The sequence below is a fragment of the Gordionus sp. m RMFG-2023 genome, chromosome 3, assembly GCF_954871325.1.
Source record: "Gordionus sp. m RMFG-2023 chromosome 3, tfGorSpeb1-WG-v2, whole genome shotgun sequence".
Taxonomy (NCBI): domain Eukaryota; kingdom Metazoa; phylum Nematomorpha; class Gordioida; order Chordodea; family Parachordodidae; genus Gordionus; species Gordionus sp. m RMFG-2023.
The window spans coordinates 8510875-8532853 of NC_088777.1; the positions used below are offsets into that span (position 1 = coordinate 8510875).

General features: G+C 26.2%; 2 protein-coding genes across 4 annotated transcripts; both read left to right on the plus strand.

The window, feature by feature from the left end:
* Positions 1–2925: 2925 nt before the first annotated feature.
* Positions 2926–13055, plus strand: LOC135926288 (uncharacterized). 2 transcript variants are annotated; one of them, XM_065462094.1, is made up of 10 exons: positions 2935–3067; positions 3121–3223; positions 3266–3323; positions 3365–3404; positions 3446–3489; positions 3531–3614; positions 3667–3808; positions 8523–8720; positions 9005–9223; positions 11835–13055. In XM_065462094.1, exons 2-10 carry the CDS (start codon positions 3123–3125, stop codon positions 12542–12544), a joined length of 1596 nt encoding a protein of 531 aa, XP_065318166.1. In that variant the 5' UTR covers positions 2935–3067; positions 3121–3122; the 3' UTR covers positions 12545–13055. The 2 variants fall into 2 exon arrangements, with proteins under 2 accessions (XP_065318165.1, XP_065318166.1); XM_065462093.1 differs by having other exon boundaries at positions 2926–3223.
* A 2073-nt stretch (positions 13056–15128) lies between these two features.
* Positions 15129–21123, plus strand: LOC135926324 (coiled-coil domain-containing protein 82-like). 2 transcript variants are annotated; one of them, XM_065462158.1, is made up of 6 exons: positions 15129–15269; positions 15464–15570; positions 18512–18574; positions 18766–19017; positions 19118–19216; positions 20320–21123. In XM_065462158.1, the coding sequence occupies exons 1-6, from the start codon at positions 15146–15148 to the stop codon at positions 20395–20397; spliced, it is 723 nt and encodes a 240-aa protein (XP_065318230.1). In that variant the 5' UTR covers positions 15129–15145; the 3' UTR covers positions 20398–21123. The 2 variants fall into 2 exon arrangements, with proteins under 2 accessions (XP_065318230.1, XP_065318231.1); XM_065462159.1 differs by having other exon boundaries at positions 15153–15291; positions 20320–21122.
* Positions 21124–21979: the final 856 nt, after the last annotated feature.

A 21979-nucleotide genomic window follows, 5' to 3' on the forward strand; every position in this document is an offset into this window, starting at 1 on the left:
GCATATTTTATCATTTTAAGTAAAAATATATCAAAATAGAGCTGATCAATAAAGTAATTCTTAAGTTTTGGGCGGGCGAGGTCAAACAAAGGTTTTAGATATAGACACCCTATAGTAAGGTGGGCGAGCGAATTAAAACTCCGCTAATTACAGATCTGTACAAGAGAGTAATATAAAAATAAAATGGAAAAGATTTTTAATAAAAACAAATAATTGATAGATAACTTTGTGCTAATTGGTGTTCAAATTTGAAAAGAGAGTATGCTCTATTTATCCCAGGTGCGTATCCGGCTGGGGGGGGGTGAAAACCCATCCACCTTTAGCCTCTTCCCCTAAAGCCACATGCAAATTATTATTTAAAAAGCGTTCGCTATTAGTTAATTATTGATTTTATGACGTAATATACCTATTATAAATACACTTCATGAAATAAATAGCCGAATATCTTTAATAATATATGTGTTAACAATTTATTTGATTATAGTAATATTTTTTGCAATTCTTTTTTGAGAACTTGTAGAGATTAAGTTGACACCAATAAAAGCTAGATTTTAAAAAATAGGTTAGTTGAAGATGAGAAATTTCATAAATTACTTGATTGCTGAGTTCAAAGCTTAATTTGATATTCAATATTTGTCTTACCTCAACCCATTTGAAGAAAATGAAATTTAAAAACCTATAAATTTTTAAAAAGCTAGCGATTGATTGCTCTTAAAATAAGTAGATTGAATAAACATGGGCGAACATTTTCGTGATTTTAGCGTAGTGGAAAGATATCTAAGCACAAAAGAGCCAATAATTTAGTAAGAGTGTTAAAACGCTGGTTTGCGAGATTTGGTACGCCTAGTCAACTGGTGTATGATAATGGATTGCAATTAATTTTGGCTGAGTTTAAACATTTTTGTAAACAAGAAAATATTAAACTCATCCATGTAACGCCATACCATTCTAAATCCAATGGACACGTAGAACTTTTTAGGAAATATAACTTTTTAAAAGAAATGATGAATGAGCTAAGAGAAATAATGAGTAAAATCTTGCGATAATATAGAATGAGTGTTCACAGTGCTACCGGGAAATCTCCCAGGTTAATGTTAGGAAGAAATTTAAAAAATAATTTAGATTGGTTAAGATAAAATCTGATAAAGGAGATCGAAGGTAGTAAAAGAATGAACTAGGAATAACACGATAAGAATACAGAGCAAAGATGATTTCAAATGGGACAATCGGTTATGGATATGGAACATATATTCTAAAGAGGAATGGATTTATTAATCCAGAGTTATTAGGAAGCATGAGTAACGACCGAGAAGTGAGAGGAAATTATGGGTCCTGAAAAGGAAAAAGAAAGAGTGGGGTAAAATGACCTGAATAAGATGGAAGACATATGGGTCAGAACTCAATCGACTGGGTGAACCATCGGGAGTAATTACAATAGTCTATAATTTTAAAATTGTTAAAATATATTATTAAGTAATTATGGGGATAGGTTATATTTGATATTAAATTATCTACATGTTGTATATTATGATAAATATATAAGTTGTTTAATAATATTCAAAAAGTTTTTATCTTATAGGGTTAAAATAGTCATGTTACCTGTATTTAGAAGATGTAAGAGTAATAAAAAGTTTTTCAGTACATAATTTAAAATAAGAATAAATTAAAATCAAAAATTGCCATAAAAAATTCTACTTGTAAAATAAATTATAAACGGAAACTAGTTTTTTAATAAATTATTTTTTAAAATTATTTAATAACAAACATGATTATCATTTTGAGCATTCGATAATTATTTTTTCAAAAAAAAATATTTTCCTCCCCTTTGATTTTTATATTAAAATTGGAAACAAGGGCTTTAAGGGAGCAGAGCATAGTATTATTCAATTTCCTTTCCAACGTGTAAATATGGAAAAATATTTTTCGGTTCTATCTTATAAACTAATGCAATGTTAATTGAATAATAAATAAAGTGATAATGTTTTTAAATAAAACTATAATTTTTTTGCATCTTTTAAACTTTATTAGATTGTATTTCATCTTCCACTGCTGAAATAAATTCTATTTGTTTGTAGTTTGTACTTAAAACGCTTGTATTTAGTTTATTTTAAAAGATTTTTTTAAATAAATTTTTAAAAAAATAATAAACATTTAAAAATAAATGCCTGAAATAAGATTCGTTTTATATTTACTTAAATAATGACAGCCTAAATATTATTATTCATTTAATTCACTTAATTAACTTAAACTATATTAGCGATATCACGGTTTTTATATGATCGATGCAAGATGTGAATTAATTTATGATTCCGATTTAATAGTGTAATATGTAATAATTTCGTATGTATAATTAATATGATTTTATATGTGGAGTACAATTATTTTATGCGCAATTGCGCAAAGTATGTTTTATATTAATATATATATTTTAAAATGTGCAATGAGTATTATTCCAAATGTTCCATTTTTAATAAAATATACGATTATTATGACATAATAGTCTTTTCTTATTAAAATAGTAATAGCTACAAATATAATATAGTATTGTATTGAGATAGGTTCGAAATCGCGAAAAACAAAAATTGTTAAAAATTGAGAATCTCGCTTATATCCCTTACAGGAAAGAATTTATCAATATTAATTTTAATTTTACTTATAAAATTTTATAGGAGATATAAGCGAGATTCTCAATTTTTAGCGATTTAGAACAGGGACCATAGTATTTAGCCCATGGTATTAGACATGCTTGTTTAAATATAAAAAATAATATAATTACACAATACATAGTAAAGAAAATTTACCCGACCATAGGCCCGTAAAATATACTATAAGGGAGGAAAGCTACCCATAAATGAAAAAAAAAATCCCCACGAGGCATTACAAAATGGCGTCTATGGCCTTAACTCCAATAGTTTACTCCTATGTACACTTTTAAATGCATTTCATAAATGAATCCTCAATCTAGAATAGCATAGTTTATTATGTTATTGGCTTTTAATCATTGAAAATTATCCATTTGACTATTATAGACTATATTTATAAAACTAACTTTCCTCCAATAGAGGGAGTTAAAATTTTCGATTTATATAATATATCCTTTATGTGCATTTATTCATTTAGCAATGAAACCACCCAAACGAGCGAAAAACGGCACAATTGTACTAAAACATTCGAGATCTTGGAATAAATTTGATAATAAAAAATTATTTGAAGCTCTTGACAAGTTTTTTTTAAAAGGCCTTACCTTTTATATAAAATCGTACAGGTATGGTGAAGATTTAAAAGAAATTAAGAAAATTTTGCCTAAACGAAGTTTTGAAGAAGTAACATAATATTGATTAATACTCACTACTTATATTTTTAGATTTTTTTTCATATTAAATATTACAAGAATATATGCAAAAGTAAATAAAAATATACTATTAATCATCTAAGTTTTGTTAAGGGGCATATATATGGCAATGCAAAAAAGAAGCACCTTATATATTGGTAACTAAGTTTATTTTATGATTAATACAAGTTTAATTTAGACATGGATTGACACAATAAAAAATGTAACATCCTTAGCTTTGCCTTTTATTAATATTATAGATAAAGTATCATTTATTGGAAAGGTAAATTATTTCTCATATCAAATTTACCTTATTACTTTAAGTTTTAAAATAGATTGCAGATAATATAGCTGAAAATTATCAAATTCAAACAAAACAGTTACAAACTTTATCAGAATTAATTGACTTCAAAAATCTATACACATTTATAGCAGATATTTTTAATAGCAGAAAAATTGGAGAATTAAAACCTTATGGTATATTCTTTTGATACATAAAAATATTTTATTTCTTTTGACACTCATGCTTAAATTATTTATAATACTATTAAGGGTGGGAAAAAGTTATAATTAGCATATCATTGAAAATTTTTATAAATAATATTTGAATACTGTGGTACTAATATTAAATGTTGTGATATTTTCATTGTTTTTTAATTATGTAATATATTTTTATTTTGTACATTTTCAGATAATAATAAATGAATAAAGTTAACCAAAATGAAGTTATTTTTAATGTTTTAAAAATTTAAATTATTTTAAAGAATGAATAATTAAAAATGTAATATTATTTTTTTGTCATCTTATTTATAAGAAGAAAAGGATTTAAATATTTAAGGAGTCACATTTCATTAATAATGCATATATTTTTAAATGAGATAATTAACTTTTGGGGAATAATAAAAAACCAAATACCCTTAATCATTCATGATAATGCATATCTTAATATAGGTTCAGGAAAAGTGTATCTAAATATTTTCAGGGTAAAGATATAATTAAAATTTGTTACAATCATGTAAGGTTTGCATAATGTCAAAATTGAAAATCCTTTGTTAAAACTTAGATCTTGAATTGGACCAAACATTTTTTATTCAATTTGATATTATTTTATTTATTTATAAAAAATATCCACAATAAAATTATTTGTAAACATATTTTTAGCCACACTAAAACATCTTTCATCTGAAAAGGTAGTGTAGACTTCGTACATTAAACCTTATATAGACTAATAAGATCAGGCATATTGTCTATGTGTGAAAGATGTTGCTTGAAATTCAATCAATTGTGCTTGCTGTTGTATATAGGTTCACAAATGCAGAAGGCAAGCATGATGTTTGTTGAAAGTTTATAAATTGTGGATGGTAATATGACTGGCTTTTATATTAGAAATGCAAAAATTTTGAAAAAATAGGGAAGTTCTGCTACCTAGGCAATACTTAACATAGATGGAGTCAGTGGTGTCCAGGATGAGATATAATAAGAGGAAATTAAGTGAGATATCTTCAATTTTAACAGATAAAATGTCTAGCTTTTAAAGAAAAGGTTTATGCAAGCTAAGTGGTTGTTTGCTATATGCCAGTAAGACATGCACAATTAAGGGGACTCACTTGCACATGTTAGGTATCTCTGAGTAAGACAAACAAAGAACTGAGAGAAGTGGTTGAAATAGAAGCGATTGGTAATGGTGAGAATAAATAGACTGAAATGGTTTGGAAATGTTGAAGAAAGGCAAAGGGTGATTGGTTGTGAATGGGACAACACTCAGATGGTGACGAATGACAAGCTGGATTAAAGTGGTTCATAATGACATCAAAATAATAAGTTTGACATAAAGTGATGCCCATGACCAGGAGTTAGAAAATTATAAGAGAAAATGGCTTGCCTATATAAACCTGGAAAAAGGCCACTAAATGTTGAAGAAGAATTGTATAGACAATAACAATTTTTTTTTTCTTTAGATTTTCTGGCATTTGGTAACATAGATAAAATAAAAACAATATAAATATGCAGTATCAGTTATCAGACCTATTTTCAATGAATATAAGATCAGTAAAGAATTTATCGATCAGCACTGCCATGTATTTACCCCCCCCCAATCAAAAAAGTGATAATAGAATAATTAAATTTTTCAAAAAAAACATAAAAAAGAAGTGGAAACCCAAATAATTTTGTTTTTAGAAAATATGACCTAACCAAAAGTTTGCCCAATGGGGCTCTAGTGCCTCCAATAATATTCATGGGGAAAATGTACATCTAAAAGTTCCCCTTTACTAAGGAAAATTCTGAATATAATATTACTTTTGTTTATCTATCATTTTGAAATTGTAACTAAGAGCTTTGTAGCCATTCCATTTGTCTAAATAATTTCATTATAATAAATTTTATTCTTTTCTTTTATCCCATTTTTTAAAAATTCAGTAATAAAAAGAATCTGTCATTTTGATCTTAATGCTTTAAATTGTATTTACTTGTTGGGGGAAGAGGCTAGTTAAATTATATATAGGAAGAAAGTGTAATATTGTTTCTTTTGACAGTTTTGCTTACATGCAAATGAATCAATAAAATAAACCAAGAAATAAAGGAATTTTGGAAATTGGTGATGATATTTTACTTTCATCATTAATTTTAAAGCTTAAAAAGGTAAACAGATTGAAATTTGACGTTTTGATTATTTTCTCAAAAAAAATATGGGGGAAAAAAGTGACACTTTCCTATTTCTCCCAAAAATATATCATACATGGGATGTCCTAACTAGAGAATCGCAATGGTAATAAAAACAGGCATTTTTTCTATTTGGCCATTGTTTTTTATATAGCCAGTCTGCCTGCTTATTGGTTAAAAAAAATCACCTGTCAATTTGTTTAAAGCTGTTGATACCATCTGCCGGCCTGTTGTTTAAAAAAATTAATTTTTGAAAGCCTGCCATTAGTATTGTTAAACAGCTCGATTTTTAAAAACGGCTGACACAATATTTTATCTAATAAATATTATGCAACCCTCAAAGATGGCAAAAAGGTTTGGACATTAATTAACGAAATCTCCAGGCTTACATTATATTATTTCGGCTAAAATTTTAATTTAAAATTGGGTAAATCAAGCCGTATAACAATAATACCTGCTCATAAAATATTTTTACCCGCCCTTCCCTTTCACACATCGTTAAAGTTTTTACCTATCCCATCTATTGTACTTAACGCCAACTCAGGCCACATCTCTAGTCCCAGCCATATACTTTAAGGTGCCAAAAAATGATTCTATTTGGGGTCATTTTATTTATCACTTGTATACTATATTGCAATGGTCAATCTAGTCTCTAAAATCTTTGTTTTATCTTATAAAACGAAAATTTTAATAGCCATTTTCAATTTACCTACAATTTAATAAAATAATTTAAAATATTATTAATAAATAAATAATATGATGTTTAAAAATGAAGCACGAAATTTGATTAGACCGAATTTGCTACATCTGCTGTTTTTACCAGCCTCAATACGGCACCATTTTTATATTTTGATGGGTAAAAGAAGAATTTTGATCTTTAAATGTGTGCGCTAAGATTTTGTTGGTTTTGAAAAAAAAATGGGAAATAAATGATTTTGAAATAAAGCTCGAAAAGGTAGATTATTGATGTAGAAATTTTTTTTTTAGATGAAAAAGAAAAGAAAGGCTGTTGATTGTTAGTAAAATGGGTGCGCGCCCGACTATCATAAAGGGTAATGATGAAAAGGAAGATTTTTATAAAAATGCGCCCTCTAAATAGTTGATGAGGTAAATAGAAGATATCTTTTTAAGTGAGCATGCGCGATAGTTCATAAAGTGCATGCTGCTACCATTAAAGTACGTGATGATGCAAAAAGTTTGGTGAAAGAAAAAAAAAGAAGAGATTTCTTTAGGTAATAATTTTACGAAAATTGTTGAACGACGGATTAGAAATGGTTGTCCGAAAAAATAAATAGTATTATTTGTTAAATGGGTCACAAAGTGTTGAACAAAGGAAACAGTGCAAATCAGTATGGATACAAATAATCGTTAATGGTATACAAACTGTCGATGGAAGAAATAAATGGCAGGCAAAGGACTAGGCTTTGAAAGAAGCAAAATAAACCGAAGAATATCGATAATGGGAGACCCGCCATCATTGGAACAAATGAAGATCAGAAAAAATGGATTGTATAAAATTATTGTAGATTTGTGTGTCTTTCTCGTTTGGTTGATCTAATTACCCAGTTTGAAAAGGTGCTTTGGGCCTAATAGAGTGACAAGGTGTTGTGAGTAGATAAAATTTGAATATTAGAGATTAATAATATAAATGCGACTATAGCGAAGTTGTATGCAAATTTTTGTTTAAAATGTGTAAAGCAAATAATGCGCGACTGTTCGTGTATCTTTTCTCTGCATTATTTTTATTAAAATTGGAACTTGTTAATTTAAACAGAGATATATTATTATGTCAATATCTATTTGGCATCAGCTAAAAGTCTGGTATTGGTGCATTTTTTTGCTTTAAATCGAGCCACATTTTGGTAGCCAAGCTTTTAAAAAATTTGAAGATTACTTATAATATTGCATTGATATTCGGAATCTCTCCATTTTAAATCATTTACTGAGGGCCATTTTAAAAAATTTAATTTGACCCTAATGTGTATATATACATGTATAGAGTACCCGCACCATTGAATTAACGAACAATTTTGCCCTTAATTTTGGAAATACTCTTAATTTATTTATTACATACATATTTTCAAATAAATTTTCAAAAGCTTTATTGGCGAAAATTTTCTGAAATTCTTAAAATGCGTATTTTAAACATACTCGAGAATACGTTTCCGGTTAAATCGGTTTTAAAATCGCCCATGGTAAATTTAAAATTGAGAGATTCCTAACCCATGAATTTCATATTTCGAATACGACATTAGTATTACTCAATATGCCTATTTAATATATGATAAAAAAATATTTGGCCGTCGGTCTTAGGGCGGGCGCGTCCTTCCACGCATTATGAGGGAGGATTGAACCGGACAGTGAGTTCCCACTCTCTAATGGTAACCGTTAACGGGTTAACTAAATTTTTTTGGTTTATGTAGATCCAACCTGAAAACTACAAGTCTATTTATTTAAAACAATCTGTATATTTTTTTTTCCATTCTTTTACTTTATTATCCCATCTATAATCTTATATATAAATCTTAAGAATCTCAACTTTTGTTATCAATGATAATGGAAATAGAAGCCGAAGCCTCAGGACATAAATATTTGTGCCCTCAATTATTGTCGAGAGCACGTACAATGAAAGGATTATCCAATAACTATCCAAAATATTTTTTTATCGACCCTCTGGAAGTCATGCACGAGGCTTATAGAATTAAAAAGGATAGAGTTATCAATACCGGTTTAAACATTAATATATTCTATATATTTAGATATGGAATTACACTTCTTTTTTTTAGTGAAGTTAAAAAGAATACATAAAATTTATTATATTCATACACTTCTTTTTTTTTAGTGAAGTTAAAAAGAATACATAAAATTTATTATATTCAAATTTTTTTAAATTAATTTGAAATAAGATAAATTATAAGTTTTAAAAGAATGAGAGAATTCAGACTGAAAATCAAGAGAGCTGTTCTTTTTTTTTAAAGATGTAAATAATTGAACTGGCTTTTATTCTTGTAGAAAAAGACATTCAGCTACCGACTAATCCTGATATATCTATGATACTCTCTGAACAAGACATATCGTCAGCCCTAATCAAAATACACAATCAAACGGATCAACCCTATAATAATGATAATTCGAATGTTGCATTAGATATTGAAGATGAATCTCTTAATAGTATGGATTTTGACGCGCCCTGCACCTCACTCATGCCATACAAACATTACCAAAATAGAGGTTTTATTAACATGATTTAATAAAACATTTTATGGATTATTTCAATCTGCAAATTATATGGACTGGGTTTTCCTTTTTCCGGCAATATATTATTTTGACAGCTTTAAATCATTTTTTGACATATTATTAATATTTTACCTGAAATATATTCCAGCATGTGTATAATGCCTACTCTGGGTTTTTTAACTACTTTTTAATTTATATCTAATTTTTTTTGCATATTATGACTTAAAAATTAATAAAATTGTCTGAAGTATGTAAGGGGTATGTTTGTACAGTACTTCGGCAAAGAATGAATATATCTCTTAAAAGACCTACGATTAACTCTTTGAGCGCAGAATTTTATTTTTATCTATATAGATAAAAATTTCTGAAATATTTTTTAAAAATAAGTGGTATTATATTCATATCATCTCCCCCAGCCATATCAGGAGGCGTAACAATTTATAAAAAAATGATTAAATAAAAATAAAGTTTTGATTTGTAACCTTCATCTTATTTAATCATCAAAATTAACAATTTTATGGTTTTAAAAGGGGAAAAAATCTTATCTTTTTTAAAATTTTATCATTGGTAAATTTGAAAATAGTAAATGCCATACATTATTAACTCTTGTATCTCACGCTAATAGCAGAATAATGGTTTCAAACTTGATCATGCCCCTTAAAGGGTTAAATGTTTATCCAGACATAAATGGACAGTTACTCAAAAACATATTTTGAACTGATAGTTAATAAAATTAAACACAATAATTCTATTTGTAAAACCACTTTTCATAAAACTTTAACTCTCATCGCCAAACCTGACTTCATAAATTTTTTTTAAATACCATAAATTGGCCGGGCTTGACAAATAAAATCGTGGGCCGGACAACTTGTGCAAAAGTACTTAAGGCTGCATTCAAAGTGGAGGCGGATCCGTTTTTTACATCCGTTCCGTCAAAATTCAATCTCATTAAAAATGATATATACGTTCAAAGTGCGTCCGTTCCGATACCTTCAGTCTTAAAAACGGTTCCGGCAAATTTTGAAGTCAAAACATTTTGACTTTTTGATCAGGCAAATTTTATAGAGTATTATAACGTAATTTATAATTTTTTTAAATGAAAATCAATATATATCATTTTTAATGAGATTGACTTTTGACGGAAAGGATGTAAAAAAACGGATCCGCCTCCACTTTGAATGCAGCCTAAGAGACCGGGCTTTGTAGACCTCTAACTACAAATACTTTTTAAATAATATTTAAACCTATTTTTATTAGTTTAATAAGTAAAAATTATTTAATGATCCTTCCAAGACTTAAATATTATACTTTCATTCATTTATTTGATCTTATATTCGTAAATCTAACACCATGAAACAATATTCAAATATAGATATATAACTATTATAATATTTTTAAATGTAAATTTCAGAAATGACAAATTAAATGTATACTATTTTAATCATTAGAATATATTTTAAGAAAAAACTAATTTTTTAGTCCCCAAGCAACACATAGGCCAGACGAGGAAAATATTCTTTCTACAGAAACTGCTGCATCAGAATTTATTAAAGATTAGGATTAAATTTTTTAATAACCTCCTAACAAAAATTATATTTTAGAATCTATACCTCAAGATTTTAATATTATTACGGAAAGCGAAATCATTAATTTAATGTGATAGTCAATTGCTTGACACAATCTGGTATGGATGATTTTTTATGTGAACAAATTAATCCACCTTAGCGCACTTTCTCTATTCATCGCCGTTCTTAAAATTTGTTTCGCATAATGATTTTCGTTATTTTAAATTTACCCCATAAAAAGATACGATGGTCGTTTCTAAACTCTAAACTAATAACTCCTCATTATATCTCTCGTCGTTGAATGCAAAATTTATCATTATTCTTCACACATTGGTCGCAAAAAGAACTGTTACTCTCAGATATTTCTCCATTTGTATTTTATTTATATATTTCTCGTAAATCTCTATTTAAATTTGAAAAAAAGCGCTCAAAGTAGGATTTAAAAGTTGTATAAATAACACATTGACGCTAACAAACCAAAATTAATAAAAAAATATCGTATTGGGTTTTTTTAATTATCGGTGCCGATCCAATATTTTATATCGACACAGCCCTATTGCATGTTTATTCTGGTTTAGTTCATAAAACAGATTCGGGATGAACCTTTAAAAACCGGTTCAAATCTTTTCGCAAACAAGCATATTTAGATTTATATAAAATAATTTTTTTTAAAAAAATTATCACTATTTCTCTAAAAGATAATATTGATCTGTATACAGTTAAAATATTTTCAAGATTCGCTTTATATCTATCTATAAGAGAATACGACTTTATGTTTAACTTGGGTAGCTTACACTGTCAAATAGTAAAAATACAAAAATATTTTAAAATAATTACTGATATTGATTAATCATCTTTTAAAGAGTTAAGGTTCAATAAATAATAGTCTAATTTAAGTTCAGCTTTGGTTCGAATTTAATCCCTGAAATTAATCACCAAATTGTACAATGAATTAATTTTTAAACAATTTAAATTATTTATTTTTTTCATTATTTCACTAATCCTTTTTTATTCATTTTCTGAAAAAAAAATACCAACAGTTTTAAGTGCCAAATCAAAAGAAACCATTGACTCTGACATACAAAAATCGTTACCCATTACCGATATTTATTCATCTCCAATAATAGAAGACAATCCGCTTGACCTGAATCAATTACCTTATTTAAATTCCCTCGCCCAATTCAGTGAGTTGTTTTTGCGAAATAGATCTTACCAACCCAAACGTCGCACTATTAAACATAACGACGGAATTAAATTCGATCTCGATAAACTTATTGATTTGTTATATTTTCTTAACCCGTTTTGTTTGCCTACTTTGCAAATTACATCTGTCAAAGACGAAAAGAATGATGTAATCAAAAAATTTGGCAGGATAAATAGTAGCCGGGAAATCGCTCTCCCCCTTTCTAGTAATAGTGTTGCCACCTCCATTTTACAAATCAATTCAGATACCTCTGTAACCCTACGCAATTTAAAGTTCAATTCAGCTCCTATCCAAGCATCGGATAATTGCAAGGATCTTCCGATTAATAATTTACCAAAAACCTTTGATTTACAAACCCTACCCTCAAAACGCATTAAAATTTTGGGAATCATAAAAAAATTAAATACTTCAGATGGGAAAACCGATAATATGATGATCGATTTCATTGGATCCAATAACACGGTTGAAACTCATACATTAAAAAATCTTAGCAATTTGCAATTTAGAGATTATGGATGTTATTCTAAAAAGCAAAAAAAAATATAAATCCTATAATGAAACTATAATATAATTTATTTTATTTTTTTTCCTTTTATTTACCGAATCTATGTAGAATAACGCATATTATTTCACGTTTGTTAATAAGTAACTGATTGTAATTTAATATATTTTTTTAAACTAAATATAGTAATAGATTTCATTTAAAATACCTGTGATATCAGTTATTCTTTCCTCTTAGGCCTCGTCATATTCGATTCTTACTCTTAAATATGAGATAATATCTAAAATGGTGATTCTTTTTCAGCCCCTTCAGTTGCAAAAAAATTGCCGATAATTCTTTACTTTTGATGAAGTAAAAAAAGGATTTGTTATTAATTTAAAATATAATTAAAGAATCTCAAATATATTTTTTAAAAATAAGTGTCATCATATAACGAGGCCTGGCAATTTAAAAGAAATTATGATGAAAGGAAGTTCTGCATTGATTACATAATTTTTCTTATTTAAATATTTTAATTATAGAAATAAATCATTTTAAAAAATTTATTATAATTTATTTTATTTTTAAAAATGCCTTATTGGAGTAATTCCTGTTTCAAATATAAATAATTTAATAAATTGTAACATTAACTGAGTATTCAAAAATCCTTTTTTTTAGAAATATTTTGCTTGTTTTAATAAAGAGCCCTTGAGAATAAATATGATATTATTTTATAAGTGGTTTCCAGCTAGTATCATCGTGCGATCTGCTCCTAAGAAATTTTATAACCGTTTATTACAAAGTAACCTATAGATATTTTGACTTTCTTTTCAGTAGCCTTTTATTTTATGCGCAATTATATTTCTTCTAGGATTTATTGATTGGTTTTAAGTGTATAAAAACTATTTTTAAAGGCTGAGCAGAATTACATTCTAGCTTTTATATATCTTTAAAAATAAATGGATTATTTTTTATTAATAAGATTTATTTTAAATCATTGTTTTTAATATGTTAATTTGTCTATACTTTTGTGACTAAAAAAAATTTGTATAAAATTTAATAATAAATCTTGGAAATTTTTATACTTATAAAAAACCAATATAAAGTTTGACTTAATAGATATTTAAAATATCAGTTTGATAAGAAATATGACTACTTTATATTTAGGTTAACCATATATTTTTTTTCTATCTTTCCTCTCAGATTAAATAAGGTATTTAGTTTAATAATTAATTTTTTCATTGTGCAACTTTGGATGCATAATTCTTTAAATATATAGTTTTTTTTGATAAGATTGCCATTGACATGTTCAGGGTTGGACTGTATTGCTAATAGTTGCATTTGAAATACAAGTATTTATATTTTGGTATTTGAATAAATAAGAGATATCAAAAACGTTACTTTTAAAAGGAACCCGCTACCGCTACTTTGACCTGTCAAATCCATATAACGCGCTATTACTTACCAATACTTTTTTTAAAAATATTTTATTTATGTATATATATATATATATATATATAAATCAGCATTTATAAACATTTAAATGTATTAATTATAAAAGAATTTATAAAAAAAGGCTAAATAATATGATAATCATAGGCGTAGCCAAAGGGGGAGGACAAGGGGTAATCCCTTCCCCTTCAGAAATTTATCACTTTTTGTGAATATCATTTTAAGCTAATAAAAAATATCCCCCTTAGTTCACTCCCTGACCCCCAAAAATGTCTGCATATATCTTAAACAATAATTTGAAAGATAGAATGTAAAAGTTGATATTTTTTCCTAATGCCTATTTTTTTAAAGTAGCGCTTTATTAGATACAGCTACCAAAACAGATAGTGCGCTACTTTAACAACTCTGGTATTTGTATTTTAAATAACTAAACTATAAAAAGTATTTTTTATTTATACAATTTATTTCTAATATTAATTTTAGCTATCAATCACCTGTTATTTTCTATACTAATGTTGAAGCTGAGAAAATATATTACAATAGTAAAAAAAAATGCTCGAAGGAGAAGTTGCTGAATTGCTGAGAATCAATTTTTATAGCAAATTCTTTCACACTTAAAAATTTTTAACGGTCTATAAACAGGTAAAAAAAATTTAAAAATATTGTTTTTTGGATTTTAATATGCCACATCTATAAATCAAAATTCTATCGACATTTTTTAAGCATGGTTAAAATCTGATATATGAAAAAATATTTCGCTCTTTAGGGTTTCGAATGAAATTGACCTTTTTCCACATAAAAAAGAGTGGTAAATGTTATTGTGATAGTTCAATACCCATCCTAAAAAAAATTAAAATTTTAAAAAAATAATTTTCAATTGGCGTCTCTAAATATAAAAATTTGATGACTAAGTACATTGGGGGAAAAGCGTAATAGGCTCTACTTATTTGAAGGTTTTTCTACTTTTATTATATTCTAAAATAAAAGAAAAATACTTTATTTATTAAAATATCGCATATATTACCCATTAGGTTTCTAATCTAGTGTATATATAATACTAAGCCCACTAATGAAATACATAATTAAAAATTTTAAATTCTGTAATTTTATAAGAGTTTATTATTAATACTTGTTAAATGATGTTGATCCAATATTGACAGGTGACATACAATAAGTATGTGATAAGTTTCTATTTGATTAAATTTAATCTTTTGATGAGAAAATCATTAGAGGATTATAAGGATATATTTGTTGATGAAGATTATAAAATTTATATACAAGTTTTATTAAGTGTATCTATTTGTCCTGATTTTTGGGATGTTTTATATGTTGACAAAGGTTTTACATGTAGAATATATTGGTAATAATATTTGAGATACCTTTCCTATTAATAAGCTTACATATATTTTAAAGATTGACTATTAGAAATATTTGTATTAGAGATATATGATTAGGAATCATTGTTATAAATTTATGTTTAGAAATTTTTGTATATTTTTAATTCTATATTTTGTGTTTTATCTTTTATAAAGATGAATATTTCTGCCAATCATATTATAAATTTCAAAAGTACATCTGTATATTGGTAAATTCCCTGATTAATTGCTCGCATAAAAGATTATGGACTGATGATTATAAGGTTATTTTACCAAAGAATGTAACAGTTATAATTGAGAAGTTAGCCAAGATATTTTAATATTGCCAAACTTCTAGTATATTTTTATACTTTTGAATAATATTTTATATCATTTAGTCTTGTTTTAAAATTTAACTTCTCTTATAGAGAGTCTGAATTTACCTAATCTCATAAATATCATTTTAGTCTAATACCCCCCCCCCCCCCTTCCCCCAATAATAAAAAAGAAAAGTAAAAAAATAATTTGAAAGAAAAATAAATAAATTTTTTTTATATAATAACCATAATTCATAATTTTTAAAAATGAAATTTTTTAATAAAATAAAAATTTAAAAACCAAAATTATTTTTATAAAAATATAACACCCAAAGCCAATATGTGGACCTAAAAACTAATAAAATTTATGAGGACAAACCCACCTAATAACCCCTTTTTTTAATATTAGAGCAAATAGCCCACAAATTTATTTTTGTAAAATCATAAAAAATGTGATCAGATAATATATTGTTTAACTGGCCATAGCAAATTTACCTATTCCATAATATTTTTTTATATAAGAAAAAGAAAGTATTTAAATTATCATTTTTATCAAATTAGAAGAAAATGTAAGGTGACTAATCATATTATTTTAAATCAAGGATTTGAAATCTAATCCTGTAATATAGCACATTTTAATTAAGCATCATTTTTCAATAACCAATTTTTGTTTTAATTAGCATTGAATTTGTTTAGAAAAAACACTATACATGATTTATAAAGCTATATATAATTATAATATATGCACCTTTGGATAATAGATATTTGTTTTATGTTAACTCATTAAATTTTATGCTCAAAAATATGTTTTTATTACAAATATGTAGAGAAATGATGTAAGATTTTTGTTAATATTTAAACCCAATATGCAGTGTTTCAAACCAAAATTTGGGTGCAAAATTTAAGACTATTTAAAGACAAAGCCTTGCATTAAACCTATTTTTTCAGATCCAACCTGATCCAAGGAAAAATGTTTAAAAAAAATATTTTGTCCTACCAATCTGATATAAGAATTTTTTTTTATTGCAGTCTTGTAAAATGCGATATTTTAGCAAAATGAGGGAAAGTGCTGAAGGATAATGAACGATTTTATCATTAGGGAAACAATAAAATTTTATTAAGGTCAAAGAAAAGTCTGGGTTTTACTAAGTTCGAGAGAATATCTGTTCAAGTAAGACCATATTAAACTCGGATCATTCCATATAGGGTACTAAGCAAAACTCATTTTGTTATAAAAAAAACTCCAACCTTGTCCCAAAAACAAATTGTCGATAAATTGGTCCCTATTTATTCTGTGTTCTCATCTAACCAAACAATTTTAAAATTCTAAATCAGAATTCAGGTTCAAATTCCTGGTAATCGGATTAAATATCATACATTAGAGGTCCGCCCGCCCATCTAAGTTGGTGGGTGGGCAAAAAATTTTTAAGAACGGGAGGGTGGGTTAAAAAATTTTTTAAATATGAGCGGGTTGAAAAATTTAAACAATGGGCGGGCGTGTTAAAAAAATTAAAAATTCTTTAAGTAAATATTAATAAAAAAATTGATCTTATGAACTTTTTTGGATATTAAAAATTAAAATGACCTTTTTTGGTATAAAGTTTTTTTAAAAATAAATAAACTTTTTTGTATATTTATAACTACTTTGGTGGAAACGACAAGAAAGATATATGCCAAAGCTATCAAGATTATTAAGAAAAATATTGGCAATTCCTGCAACTAGTAAGAACTTATTTGAATTCAGAAAATATTGTTATTATTTTTGCATTATAATTTAATTACATATAATATCAATTTTATATTTATATTTTTTTAAAATATTTTATTTGATCAAATAAATCATTCATAATTTAAATTGAATATTTTTTTGCTTAATATAGTAATTTCCTAAATTATAAAACTTTTTGTAGAAGTGTAATGCTGAAATTTTTTGTTTATTAGATGCTTAAAAAATTTAAAGAATGGCCATAATTAAATTTTATAATAGCGGGTTTGGGTTAAAATTTTTTATAAATAATGGGTGGGCGGGTAAAAAATTTTAGACTAATGGACGGGCGGGCGGGTTAAATTGTTTTAAACATTGGGTGGGCGGGCTTATGGTCCAAGAACCCGCCCAATGCAGACCTCTATCATACATAATATATAAAATAAACTTAAAACTTCCTCTACAACCTATGTGTTTTTTAATCATAGTATCTTTTATCACCACGTTGAGCAGCAGTGACAAGTCTAACCATTTAATCAACATTTTTATAATATTTTACCTTAAATTTTAGATCATAATTTTAGATTTTTAGTATTCTCCTCTTTATAAATAAAAGACTAATTACCCGAATTCATGTTCAGGAATTTTAACTTCTATTTGGTCAGAATTTTAATAACAATAAACTAACCAAAACCGTTATTCTAAAAGATGCCCAAATTCGCCCCGCTTCAAAAATACTCTTAGTAAAAGTGGGTTGCCAATAAACCTATATAATTTGATATTTTAGATACACCATTTGTCGACTTGAGGTAGCTTACAATATTTATTATTTTTAAATTTAGACTTATTTAAAAAGATCCTTTGAGAAATCCGGTCCGTTAGCTCCGGTCTCTCCTATTTGCCCAATATAAATAAATTGATTAATTTTTGAATGATGATGCAGGGATTTGAAACGAATTTAAACAATATTATTTTATATTATGTAATGAATCCTAATATATCTTAAATTCTAGCTTTCTATAAGAATGTTAATTTGAATAATAAATGATAACTAAAAAATAAAATGATAAAATTTGCGAGGTAAATTTGAATATTTAAACGAATGCACGATATCAAAGTTATACCTTATGATTTAAGTTAACTAAATATTATAACATTATTATAATAGTTTTATAAAAATTTGAGCAAAATTATTTTTTTTAGAATATAATACAGACTTATCCAGACATAGAGTTCAACAATAATCCTGAAATCAAGAATTGTGTTGTAAGTCTCCATAACTTACTTTACTATTTTTTAATGAATATGAATATTGATTCCATTTTATCTTAATTCGGGAGTTAATAATATGTCACAATGAGCCAATAAATAATATAAATAAATCAAATAGATAGTTGATTACTCATTTATATAATGTAATAAATGATTATTCATAATCATTAATTATTTATAAAAAGGCTTGCAGCTTCAAAGATACTAACAAAACATTCCTTAAAATTAGATTTTTTGGTAAACCTTACGATGCCCAAACCCTCACCCAGTTAAGTCATGATATTCTTCTGGATAAAATTATAGATAAAAGCTTGATGGATAAAGAAGAGGATGACCAAATAGCTTTGTACGTATGCCCACCTTGTTCCGAGATGACTCAAATGTATCACCAAATATTCCATTGCCAGTATAAAATCTACCAAAAATGTAAATCTCAAGTAATGGGATTGGAATTTATTTTTTTTAAATATTTTTTCTCCCCAATTTATATCAATCATTCTTTTATCATTTTTCAAATGTCTTTTTTCTTAATGACAGATCATCGTGATTAGGGACAGGGAGCAGTACCAAAACAAACGGTTAACCCTGGAACAATTGATGGAATTGGCTTTCGATAAGAAAGGTTGGAAAGAAGCGGTAATATAAAAAAAAAATTTTCATGGGATTCTTAGATCCAAATCGGGATTCAAAATAATTTGATTTTGTTTTTTTTGTTTGGACGTTTTGCAAACGGGTCAGGTCATTTCCATTACAAGTTAGAATAAATTCCATTTTCGGAAAACGTCTTTGAAATCAAGTAAAATTTTGTAAATTGGCTAGATAATTGTTGTGAGGATTATTGTTATTGAAAAACTTATTGAGCGATTTTTACTTTTTTCAGGAAGTGTTTAAACATCCATATTCTTTATAGACTGGAAATATGGTTGGCCTGTTTAATTCCCCACAATTTTTAAATAGGACCAAGTATCGACTCTGGATTTGATCCTAATTATGGCAATGGCCTATATCATCGATACATCAAAAAAAATTTTTTAAAAAAAACTCTTTATCGTAGGATAAATGAACAAAAAATATACTCAATTTAATTTTTTTTAAAAAATTTATTTAATTTAAGAGGAGGATAAACTTGGCAAATTTATTTTCTTCACTTATTGTCCTTCTCCCAGTCCCATCTAGTTAACCATGTAAAAAAGATACTATGACACTATACGCTGAGGTCAAAATTTTTGGCTCTGGCACAAAACCCCAGCTCGGACCTGAAAATTTAAAAATATTTCAGACTGGGGATGTTTTTCTTGGTTAATCAAAGTGAAAAGATTATTAGAAGTTATCTGGACAAAACAATTGGTGAATAAAAAGATTTCGAGTTTATTAAATTTATCCTAGCAGTAATTCGAGATTCTTAACATAGCAATCATTTTTTTAATGATAATGAATGAATGAAATTTAAAAAAATATTTATTATTTGTTGACCTAATTGAATAATCCAAATTGATATTTGTAAATATTATTCGAATAAATACAATTATCGATTCGTAAAATAAGGCATTACTATACTTATCGGGATTATATTCCTTTAAAGGATTGTTACAGGCCTAAAAATATAAAAATTGTGACTTTTTAGATGAATTTATTTAATTTTATTTCGTTTTGAAAATTTTAATTTATGTGTTTTTCGAACTGGCTTGAAAATCACACTAATTTTAAGTAAAGATTTTTTTTTGTTAAAATTCATTTAGATAATCTCCGAAATACGTACCGTGTGGGATAACGCCTTGTATTATAGTGAACGATTTGTTGAACTGCAATCTAATTAACTTAAACCTTTAACCTAAGAAAACAACTTTTAATTAGGCTATTTTTTTATCGCTGAAGAAGAAGATTTACTAATAAACTATTTATTTATTTTTTTTATATTGCAGCATATATTCTTTGGCGAGGTGTAGTAAAAGGAGATTAATTGATTCATTTATAAATTATATTTTATTGTTACATTACTCTTCTAAATTTGTTATTTTTTAAAAAATTTTGTTATATTATAACTTGCTTCTTTTTTAAATGTCCATGACTTTTTTTTAAAAAAAAAATTTTGTTATATTGTAACTTCATGACATTTTTTTTAGAAAATATTTGCTATATATTTTTTCATTTGAAATATTCCTGATTTTTTGAGATAGCTTAGTTACTTAGTATTATAATCCGCTAAAAATTGTTTAATTGTTAAAAACCTTTGTTTAAATAAATATATTTTTTTATACTAATTATGTTAAATAATCCTTAATTGTTTTTAACAAAATTGTTCTTTTTTTTGTTATTGTTATCATTGTTTTTTTTAATAAAATGGAAATATTAGATTACCCGCATAAAAAAAGGAAGCACGGCAGTCCCTGAAGTGGGGGAAAATTTTGGTCCAAATTTTATTTTGATCATATAATCAGGATTTTTATCATATTTTAGAAAAATGTGTTTTTTTCTTCTTGGTTCATTTATCATAATTGTGTTTTGTTTATATGTACATTCATTTTCTGTAATATTATAATAGCTAAACTCCAGAAGCAATGCTTATCGGAAGAAAATTTATTTATTGACTGAAATAAATTTAAAAAAATTTCATAAATACTAAAATAAGGATAAGAAATAGGATTAAAGCTTAAAGAGATGTAGGATAGTGTAGACCAACTTCTTATAATTTTAATTACTAATAATATAAATTTTTGAAAAAATATGAAATATATTGATAATTTCACAACACCATTTATGCTAATATTCATTTTCCTTAATGCAACATATTTGGAAGCAATTATTTAAATCTTTACAAAAAACATTAAAAATGATCTCAAAATATTTACTCAATAAAAATTTATTAAACAGTGAATTTAAAAATATAGTAACTGAAAGATAAGATAAAAATTTGACCCTATTAATTATGGGTAGACAAATATGAGTAAAATGTATTATAATTTTTTTTATAACAATCAATCCCAAGGTCCTTTTCTATAAATTAATTTACACGGGACCAATATGCTTAAGGGAGATATCTAAGTGAATTTATTAAAGTAATTGAAGAAATTGGAAACACATAAATTTACATAATAAATAATATTTTAATGAAGAAACCTGGACATATGTGAGAAATATTCAATTATCTAATTAATTTGCTTTTAAAGGATCTAACAAATAAAATATTACCAATTTAAAATTTAGTAATAGAAGCCTAAATTATTATAAAATTTAACATTCTTTCACACATTTAAGGGAAAAGGACTTTAAGATAAGAATAGGATTGTTTCCTTAAAGTTTTCTAGCCCACCCAACTCTTTGGACCGTATAGTTTTCATATTAATAGATTTTACGGAAATACTATATTTTTATAGAAATAAGAGATTTAATTTTCTTGAT

Coding starts and splice junctions, on each gene's coding strand:
- LOC135926288 (XM_065462093.1), top strand. CDS start 3,123: ATGAAACCACCCAAACGAGCGAAAAACGGCACAATTGTACTAAAACAT. Junction 3,324..3,364: donor CTAAACGAAGTTTTGAAGAA/GTAACATAATAT, acceptor TTATATTTTTAG/ATTTTTTTTCATATTAAATA. Junction 3,615..3,666: donor AAGTATCATTTATTGGAAAG/GTAAATTATTTC, acceptor GTTTTAAAATAG/ATTGCAGATAATATAGCTGA.
- LOC135926324 (XM_065462158.1), top strand. CDS start 15,146: ATGAGAAAATCATTAGAGGATTATAAGGATATATTTGTTGATGAAGAT. Junction 18,575..18,765: donor CTGAAATCAAGAATTGTGTT/GTAAGTCTCCAT, acceptor ATTTATAAAAAG/GCTTGCAGCTTCAAAGATAC. Junction 19,018..19,117: donor ACCAAAAATGTAAATCTCAA/GTAATGGGATTG, acceptor TCTTAATGACAG/ATCATCGTGATTAGGGACAG.